At 44.8% G+C, this 10,004-nt stretch overlaps 1 protein-coding gene across 3 annotated transcripts; it reads right to left on the bottom strand.

The window, feature by feature from the left end:
- Positions 1–487: 487 nt before the first annotated feature.
- LOC123098960 (sugar transporter ERD6-like 4) lies at positions 488–9,756 on the bottom strand. Of its 3 annotated transcripts, none has more exons than XM_044521052.1 (18): positions 9,410–9,756; positions 9,218–9,307; positions 3,582–3,641; positions 3,433–3,498; positions 3,149–3,214; positions 2,998–3,073; positions 2,605–2,669; positions 2,434–2,526; positions 2,253–2,333; positions 2,085–2,169; positions 1,936–1,982; positions 1,801–1,863; positions 1,661–1,720; positions 1,482–1,547; positions 1,330–1,389; positions 1,120–1,234; positions 878–986; positions 488–664 (listed from the first exon to the last, which is right to left on the bottom strand). In XM_044521052.1, exons 1-18 carry the CDS (start codon positions 9,668–9,670, stop codon positions 604–606), a joined length of 1,524 nt encoding a protein of 507 aa, XP_044376987.1. In that variant the 5' UTR covers positions 9,671–9,756; the 3' UTR covers positions 488–603. The 3 variants fall into 3 exon arrangements, with proteins under 3 accessions (XP_044376987.1, XP_044376988.1, XP_044376989.1); XM_044521053.1 differs by having other exon boundaries at positions 488–658; XM_044521054.1 differs by having other exon boundaries at positions 488–986.
- Between the last annotated feature and the right edge of the window lie 248 nt (positions 9,757–10,004).

Raw genomic sequence — 10,004 nt, 5'->3', positions numbered from 1 at the left:
AGTTGCATCGACCGCTTGCACATGCTACCATCGTTTATTGTGATAACATATCAGCTGTCTACATGTCTGGGAATCCTGTTCAACATTGCCGGACTAAACATATTGAGATTGATATACACTTTGTTTGCGAGAAGGTGGCTCTTGGACAAGTTCGGGTGCTGCATGTTCCTTCTACGGCTCAATTTGCTGATATTTTTACCAAAGGACTGCCATCTACTTCATTTTGTAATATTCGATCCAGTCTCAACGTTGTCGAACCTCCCGTTGATACTGCGGGGGGATGTTAGACTATTACTTGGCTCTCAAGTTATCTAGTCCTAGTCGTATTGTAATAGGTCGTATTGTAATAGGTCTTGTAGGCTTGTAAAATCTTATATATACCGCTATATGCGGCCAGCAAATCAATAACAATAGTTTTATTCAAAACTTACAACGCGGAATAACAAATAAGTAAACACAAGCCGGAGAAAAAATCACGCAGAGGATATCAGGGCAATTTTCCCTTTTCAGACAAGGTGTATGTCACAATGGCACAAATATTCACCACGTTCACATGAACAATTTGAACTAGCAGTAAAAGTTTCAGAACAGAGCAAGACAATCTCAACGTTTTTTTTTTTGCGAGGGTATCACAATGGGAGCTGACCACCAGCTGCACCTGCACCTGCACGGAACCCAGATAAGAGAACAGAGTAATCACATGTCCCCTTTACAAAGTCATCTGAGACAATGCTGTACAGGAATATACAGACGACAAAGTTTTTTTCCTTTGTATGATTGGCCTTCATCGAGCAATCCGACTAGTAAAAAGAAGACGATGCCCAGCTTGAAGAATAATTCCGACATACATACGGCGAAAACTACCAACCGAGCTCACCGGAACGACCACTGTATCTCCTCGAGAGTTCTTCCCTTGGTCTCCGGCACCCAGAGGATTATGAACACGAGCGTGAACGCGCTCACGAGCGTGTAGCACGCAAAGGTACCTGTCGAGATCGTAAACAGACAGCCCCCGCAAAAAAAGAGAGATCGTAAATAGACAGAAATGATCTCCGTCAGGTCTGTGCCGCGGGTCCATAATTCTACTTGAGGAAAGAGGAAAGAGGGAAGAGTGTGAACCTCCAGCGCTCCAGCTGAGCAGCAAGTTTGCTGTCATTGTTATCCCAAAGGAGGTCAGCCAGTTGGCGAGCGTCGCGAAGCTTCCCGCCAGGCTCTTGATGCTGACCGGCAGGATCTACAAACACATAACAAGTCCAAAAGTATGGTTATGTGAATGCCAAGACCACATTAGCTATGGTCTATGTGCAGTGGGCAGATTCACTATATTACCTCAGACATTATGACCCATGGAATGGCGCCCATACCGAAGGAGAAGGTGAACACATAAGCCTGAACAAGTGTCAGGTTAGTATTTCGGCCACAGCTCGTGGATTTGCGATGTAAATTTTAAGACCAAACAATCAGTTCGCGGATGGACATACCACAATGGCGAGCAAGGAGACCAGGCTTAATATGTAATACATGTCAGAATCTTGTGGAACGTTGTCCTGGAACAATAAATCATGATAATATAAAAGAAAATCCCCGATCCACGTAATAGACTATTATGAGGGTGTGGTATATGGATTCTGAACCCTATACTAAAGAAACCTCAACATACCTTGAGAAAAAATATGACGGCAACCGCAAGAAGGCTTAGGGTCATCCCGGCAGAAGAGATCTGGGAGTTGAAGCAAGAGCTAAATTATAGTTACATAAAACTATAATAACAAACTGGTTTCACAGTGAGGAGGAAGTTACAATAAGTAGGATCCGTCGGCCAGCTCTGTCTAGTAACCAGCTTGTAATTCCACTGGCAAGAAGCTGATGAAAAATGCTGTCAGCACCTTAATGTGAACTACCAAGAGACAAGAAAAGATGTATCAAGTTACGCACCGCAATAGCTCCAAGTCCACATGCGGCCAAGTTGCTGTTTGTAAGACCTGAAGGGCTTTTCATGTCAAACATAGAAGCTAAAATTGACTATAATATAACACTATAATATTGCACTGAAGGAAATTTAGAGACCAAATTGTACAACTTGCCTGCAGCTTTGAAGATGTTGCCTGCATAAAACAGTATAGCGTTGATCCCACTTAGCTGTTGCAGTACAAGCAGGCCAATTCCTAGCTGCCAGGTTGTACCACAATCACGATTACAAAATGCAATTGTGAATCTTGGTATGAAACAAACCAGCAAGTCAAGGAAGTTACTATGAGGGGCATGCAGAATTTCTTTTGTTTTAACTCTTGGAAACGGATTGACGTCGTTTTGTTTGCTGATGCTACCGCTGTCTGCATGATGTGAAAGCAAACATTGGTGACTACACTGAAAGTCACATAGAGAGATTTGTAGTTACTTTAGTCTAGAAGAAAAAAAAGGGCAGGTGCTTGCCTTTATATCATTCACCTCTGAGGTGATGTCAGTCTCAGATCCTCTCAAAACTTGTAGAGAGGCTTCGAAATCATCCATCTTGTTCATCTTTGCCTAGAGATTGATGCACAAGAGTGGTTAATACAAATTTCAGAATGATGCAGCATTTTGTATACATTTGCGTATACAAACCAGCGATCTTGGAGATTCTGGAATGAAGAATAGGCCAGGAATCAATATTGTGCATGGCAAGGCTCCTAGAAGAATCACAACCCAGAATGAGCGGTTTTGAAACTAGATGCATACACATTCGCTTAAGCTCATAAAGTACTAGCTAAATCAACATATATTACTGACACAGTAACTTTTCCTTCAAAAGTTTGAGCGGAAATATTTGCCAAGGATATCTCAGGATTCTAGTCATAGTTGTCAACATGGCATTTACTGTTACTGATCCTGTGAACTTAGATATCAGAGGTTAAGTGAAAACTGACAGATCCTGCGAACTTAGATATCAGAGGTTAAGTGAAAACTGACAGTGAAAATAAGAAAATTCAGTAACGCGTCGGTACTTAGTCATGTTACCTATCACCGCAAGCATCCTCCAAGGAACAAGCATGCCGAGCACATAGGCCAACACCATCCCAATTGTTACAGATAACTGCGGAACGAACAATTGCATAATGAGTCCAGCATAAACAGGCTATTAGGTCCTTGCTTGGGAGGACAGGCCTACCGGGTTCACGCAGCCTAGAGCACCCCTCTTGTTCTGAGGAGAAATCTCTGCTATGTAAACGGGCACCTGTTATCACATAACTCACAGATCAAGACCAAGTATATTAACCAGTCCGAGATTCTTTTGACAACAAATAAACTTCACAATGGGATGGCCAACTTTGTTCCCACAATACTGACATCCTGTTGATCTTTTTTTTTTTCTGAACAACTTAACCAGATAGACGTGTGTGCATAGATCTTCTATGCAAAGAATAAGCAGGCACAGAGTGCTGTTAAACGAACCGTGTAGGATATGATACCGACACCAAATCCTTCAAGCAACCGCCCCATATACAGAAACGTAGTGTCCTGTAAAACAAACGCCGAGAAGTGCCAAGTTCAGAAGCAGCAAACAGTGAAACTAAGCTCCGGAAAAGAAGGTATTGACATACTTTTGCCGAGGAGATGGCGAGCCAACCGAGGATGTTAGGAATAGCAGCAATCATCAATGCCTGGAAAATTAGTTCGCAAGCTTGTTAGAACTCAAGAGAAGATCATTAGTTTGGCCGGCTACTGAAACATTGGCGAGGATTAGGCCGACATACAGAAGTTTGACACGGCAATAAAGAATTTAGCAATAAACCACTCATTTGTTCGGCTGAAAACCGCTGGTCTACCGCAATCTTTTTGCAAGAAGCGTTGGTGGTTCGCTAAACGGTCTGTGACGCTCTTTCTGACGCGAGGGGCTTCACGAACACCTCGCGTGCGCGCGCGCTCCGGGTGTTGCGGCTCGGCTCCCGTGCGTACTTTGAGACGGTCCTAGCTGGCTCCCGGCGTGGCGCAGCTTGTGGAGCCCCACTGCTGAACCTGCCCCTCGCCCGTCCGGGGCGGCGAGCTCATCCCTGGCACTGGCAGCGTCCCATGGGAGGCCGGAGCGTGGTGTCATGTCGCCGCGTCCCTCATAATTTCCTTTCACTTTATTCAAGGAAAAAATCCAAAATAAACCTTGAAGTTGTAGACAAAAGCTAAATCAAACCCTGAACTTGAAATCCCGGAAATTGGTACTCTGAACTTGTAATCCCGGTCTATTTTGGACCCTAGACCTGGAAGACTACAATCCCGGCCGGGATTCCAGCTACTCTCACGGACTATAATTTGGGCCGGCCCACTATAACACAACAATAATTCGTGAGGTTTAAAAAATGTTCGCACATTTCTAAAATTGTTCAAAAGTTAAAAGTGTTTCTGTTTTATATTTTTCGCACAAATTCAATTCGTTTTGTGTTTTTAAAAATTGTTTGGAATTTCGTGTTTCACACAAAATCAACTCTATTAGCATTTTTAAAAAACTGTTCGCGATTTCAAAAAAATCACATTTATCAAAAAATGTTCAGAATTCCAACAGTTTTTCACATGCTATTAAAAATATTTCGTATTTTCAAAATTACGTATTTATTTATGAAATCGTTGAACATTTTATAAAGTGTGAGAACTCTTTTGAAAATTTCGAATACTTTTAAAAAACCAACAACTTTGAAAAAGCAAACACCTTTATAAACATTTCTTGAAACCTAAACAAAATTTTAAAGTGCGAACACTTTTTGAAACATAAAATTTTTCTGCAACCTGAACAAAATTTTAAAGTGCGGACACGTTTTGATACATAAACATTTTCTTAAACCTGAAAATATTTTGTGACATCTAAAAAATATCACAAGTTTTAAAAAATGTACGGGCCAATCCAAATGTTAATACAATGTATAATAATATTTGTGTGATTCAAAAAAATGTTTTATACATTCAAAAAAATTTAACATTTCAAGAAAAAAAAATATGTTTGTGACATTTTTAAAAGAATGTGTTTACAAGTGTAAAAAAATGTTTGTGTAATGTAAAAAATGTGTCATAACCTTAACAGAATATATGTGGCATGTCCTTGAGAAAAGTGTGTGCAAATTTAAAAATGTTGAACCACGTAAAAGAGTGTTGTGTAGTTTTATAAAATATTTATTGTCATTAAGAAAATGTAAAACATGTAGTTGAAAAAATATTACCATGTATTCAAAAAGTTTTTAAAACATGTAATTTATAAATGTACATAATGTATTTGAAATTATCAAAATTTTATCCAAAAATATTTAATGTGTGCGTTAAAAATGTACATTGGATACTGAGAAAAATTAGACATGTGTAAAAATGAAAAAATAAAAGAAAACGAAAAAGGAAGAAACTAAGAAAAAACCAGATTAGTGTGTGCGCGCCAGCAACTGCGCTACTGGACCGGCCCAATTCAGCAAATCCCGGTTGTGTTCTGTCTAGGTTTAAAATAGACCGGGATTAGAGAGTTTGGTGTGCTGATTTCAGGGATTGAGAGTTCGGGGTTTAATTTAGCTTTCGCCTATAAATTGAAGGTTTGTTTTGGACTTTTTCCTTTATTCAACCGCAATTTGAGCTAGATGGATGACCCGCCCATTTGCGCTGCTAACTTTGATTATTTTTTAGAGAAGAAAAAAGTGGGGTTTCCGGCAAAATCTTTGGTGTGTAATTTTTTTTGCCTGTGTGTTATACTGCTCCCGAACAATTTCAGTATATATGGTGCAAGACGATTCCATATATATATATAGAGGTCAGAATGAGATCTGGTGTTTTCCCGTCTCCCCGATCCAAAATATAAGACATTTACGAAATCCTAGTGAATTATTTTTGCATTACGAAATTCCTAAAACTTTCCAATTTTGCCCTTGCTCGTGTCGTGCACGGATAGGTCGCGGGAGAGGCGTCGCACACGGACAACACACTTTGCTCTCTTCCTCACCTCGCTCGCGCTCCCCCCACCTCGTCGCCACCGTCTTCCTCTCGCTCCCCCACCTCGTCACCGTTGCCTTGCTTCCCCCATGCCTTGCTCTCGGATTTCCCGGTTTTCGCCGCCTCTCTCGCTCTCCATCTCCTCCCCAAAGCGCTGCCGACAAAGTGGATCAAGGTTGCCTTTTTCTGCACAAAACGCCGGCGTTGCTAGCCTAGACACCAAGATCTGTGAGAGGCGTTGCTGAATTCGTCTTCCTCTTGCCGGGGATGCTGCCGGGGTCGACCTTGGCGTCGCCGACATGGATCCCGCGGTACTAGAGCCCGATGGTGCCTCAACGACCACACCACAGGAGATGAGGTGGGCGCAAGGCGGAGGTGAGGCGGCGGGGTGAGGGACCTAAGGAGGTGAATCTCGGGTGGGGGGTTGGCGCAACTGCTTCAGTGAATCGAGCGCGGCAGGCCGGACCTAGAAGAGGCGCATCTGCTACTGCTGGCTCGAGCGCGGCAACCCGTACCTGGAGACGACGAATCCTGGGCGTCACAACCACTTCTGTCGGTGCGAGCACGGGAGCTTGTAGATGGAGGTGGACGCGTGCTGACTTTGTTGCATCCGCAAGGGACCCTCTCGGCGATGGCCCTGCAGACTTGGGGGGGGGGGGGGGGGGGGGGGGGCGCTACTTTTGTACAATTTTTTTGTATTTGGGAGTTGTTGAAAAATTCTTAACGTCTTATATTTCGGACTGGAGGGAGTATATAAGAAGATACATATTCCGTCCATTCACAAATATAAGATTTCTAACTTTTTGTGAATCGGATGATGTTTTAATGTGTTTGTTCACTCATTGCAGTTTGGATGTAGTCTATATTAAATAATATATTTTTTGTGTAGCATGCAAATAATTGTATTATTTAATGAATTTATGGATACTTAGATAACATGTATATGTATTTACTCATTAAAAATATGTATATGTATTTATAGGAAAAATGATTAAGTTGCCCCCCCCCCCCCCCCCCACAAAAGGAGCCGGCAGGGAAGGGAGGAATCGGCCGGCGCGGCTCAGATCCATGGAGGGGGAAAGAGGAGGGGGAGGCGGCGAACCTGGAGGGAGAGCGAGGCGATAGGGCTGCGAGAGTGCGAGGGGTGAGCGGTTCCCCGTGGTCCACCGTTTTTGAGGTCTCACCTCGTTCTGCATCTGGGCCGAATATTCGGTCCGCAGGAATGAGTCGGTGCCGTTCCATATGTCCAACTAAACGCGAAAACGAGGCCTGGGGATGGGTCGGACCCATGCCATTCCAGTCCATGACCCCAACCAAACACACCCTAAAGCGCCACACTCCACAGCATGATGCTACAGGCAGACTTGTATTACTCATGTTTTTTTTCCTCAAAATAAGACTATGGCGTTTCGTCGCGTAACAGAGAAGAGGCGTCCAGATACCGCCTCCTCCTCCGAAGCACCAGATCGCATCTAGGTCTCCTCACGAGAAGCTCCTCCCAGAACGAGGGTCTTCTCGCCTCCCACCGGTGCCGCCGCTGATCTACCTTATCTTTGGTGGCCTTAGGGTGCGTGATGGACCTCGGGCCTCGTCTGATAGGTCTCTTTTTAGGGTCAATTAGGGTTTGTGTCCTACTCAGTGAGGCGAGACGGAGGCAGCTCCCTGTAGTTAGAATAAGGTCCTCCCCGCCTAGTCCTCGTTCCGGCGGTGCATACAATGTCGTCAGGAGCCGTGTGGAGGTTGGGTTCGTCTGATCTATACTTCTCTTCATCGGCGGCGGTTACTGTTCTGGTGTGTTGGTCCTGTGGGGACTTATCACGACGACTTTCCGACTGTCTACTACAACGAGTTTAGCCGGCTCCGGTGAAGGAGGGGAGATGACAGCGGCATGCCTTCGGCTCACTCCAATGTTTGTAGTCCTCGCTAGGTGGTCAATGGTCCTAGATGTAATATTTATGATTTCTAGTGTTCTTTGTACTGCTATGACAGTTGATGAATAGATTGGAAGTTTTTTCGCAAAAGAAAAGACTATGACGTGGGTTGGGCTTGGTCCTGTTGAGGTTCTGAAGTTAGCTCATGATGATTGTGAGGATATTGTCATTGAGTAATACAAGTATTTCTCTCGAAAAAAAGTATGGTCATTTTAAAAATGCTAAAACTGTCTCTCTATCCATTCGGACATGTCGACCTCGGCCTACCGGACGCACACTGCTCTCCCCTCTCCTTCTCCTGGCAAGCGACCGGTTCTGGCCTTCTGGGACCCTCCGTGATCGCAATAATTCATTATTTTTCTCCTGGCGCTCAGCAATGATTCATTGATGCTGCAGCACATGCCCTTCTCTGATCTGACCCTAATTTATAAAAATTTCGACATATGATCCTTTTGCTACCGCGCAGGGTTCATGACGATAGGATATAACAGCCGACCGCCAGGGTCCCTGGTGGTAGGAAACACCCCTATCGTCAAACAGGCTGGCGATAGCCTGTACAACCTTACCGCTAAGGTGCCCGGCGGTAGGCACGACCACGCAGTGTTTCATACTTAGAAAAAATTTATAGTACGGCATGCAACCCTATCGTCAGAGACCTTGGCGGTAGGCTGTTATACCCTACCGTCATAGACTCTGGCGGTAAGAAAAGGATCAGATCCCGAAATTTTTGTAAACTAGGGTCAGATCTAGACTAACTTTTTAGAAAAGGTTAAAAAACATGAAATTTAGACCTGCAGCACACTGCGCGGAACCAATTGTAGGCTAGCTAGCTAGTAGTAACACGTGTATTGCAGCACAGCAGTACGTGTGTATGAGGGCGCATGCATGCATGCCACGTGCCCACACCTTTGGTTTCTAGTGCTGCTGCAGCAGCAGCACCTGCAGGCTGTAGCTTAGTGTAACCACGGTCTAGTCCACGGCGATGCCCAGAAGAGGAAAGTCCCGACCGCTGGGATAACATAATTAAGTTTAGATTCAGAAATCTTGTCTCCATTTGTCCTTTTGTTGCTTCTTAATAAAAAAAATGGTAAGATAGATTGATTGTCCGTTTCAACAAAATATTACTACTAGATTGATTACATTGGTACTACGTATTTGTTACCACAAGGGATGGGAGTATCAATACCATTCGGCATGAATGTTGAGCTACATCAAAAACAAAACAATGAAGGGATGGAAGTATAGATGATCAACGAAAAGGATTTACATTGACCCTCTCGATCTGGCAGTGGAATAGTTAGAAGAAGACAATGGAAGCAGGCTAATAAGGAGGGGGCCGGAAAAAATCTCACCGCTTTGTGGCCAACGTGCTCCACCATCTGGCCGCTGGCGATGGCCCCTGCCATGGCGCCGATGTTGGAGAGCGAGCCGAACACCGAGAACTGTATGTAGCCAGCGTCGTCAGTCGCTAAGATTCCGGCCCAAGCCAGCGAAGCCGGCGGCAAGAGTAAACAAAGACGGGCGATGGGACTAAGGATAATGACCTCGGAGATGGAGAGGCTGAGGTCGCGGGTGATGGCGTCCTGCGTCGGCGAGGAGAAGCCGCCCGTGAAGCCGAACTGGATGGGGCCGAGCGCCACGATGAGCGTGCAGAGCAAGGCGGAGACGTGGGACTCGCGCATCATGGCCATGGAGGATGCCCCTGATGCGGTGAGGCTCGACCCCATCCTGTACCAGCTCCCCGTGTTCACCAGCAGCGGCTTCCGCATGTCCATGTCATCGTCGCCACCGCCGTTGCCGTTCATGGCGCCTGCAGGCTCGCTTGCTGATGGACGAGCGAGAGGGAGGGAGGGAGAAGAAGAAGAGGATGTCGACTTTGAAATGGGGAGGGGTGGTGGGGTGGGGGTGGGATGGGCTCGTCTCTAGGTAGCTAGCTTGTTTGCTGATGGAGTATATGCGTAGGCAGGGCTCAAAGTCAAGAGCTAAAACAAGAAAGTTCTTCTTTTTTTTGGCGGTTGGGCATTATTCCCTAGCTAGTGCTAAAGATTCTGCAGGCTGCGACCTTTCTCTATAAAATAATCCCTCCACTTCTAAATATAAGTTCTTTTAAGAGATTTAAATATGAAAGTATTTTAGAGT

Source organism: Triticum aestivum, chromosome 4D (genome assembly GCF_018294505.1).
Source record: "Triticum aestivum cultivar Chinese Spring chromosome 4D, IWGSC CS RefSeq v2.1, whole genome shotgun sequence".
Classification (NCBI taxonomy): Eukaryota; Viridiplantae; Streptophyta; class Magnoliopsida; order Poales; family Poaceae; genus Triticum; species Triticum aestivum.
The sequence above is the reverse complement of the archived record's forward strand: the minus strand, read 5'-3'. Positions and strand labels throughout refer to the sequence as shown.

Coding starts and splice junctions, on each gene's coding strand:
- LOC123098960 (XM_044521052.1), bottom strand. CDS start 9,670: ATGAACGGCAACGGCGGTGGCGACGATGACATGGACATGCGGAAGCCG. Junction 9,308..9,409: donor TCAGCCTCTCCATCTCCGAG/GTCATTATCCTT, acceptor GGCTACATACAG/TTCTCGGTGTTCGGCTCGCT. Junction 987..1,119: donor GCTCAGCTGGAGCGCTGGAG/GTTCACACTCTT, acceptor CGATCTCGACAG/GTACCTTTGCGTGCTACACG.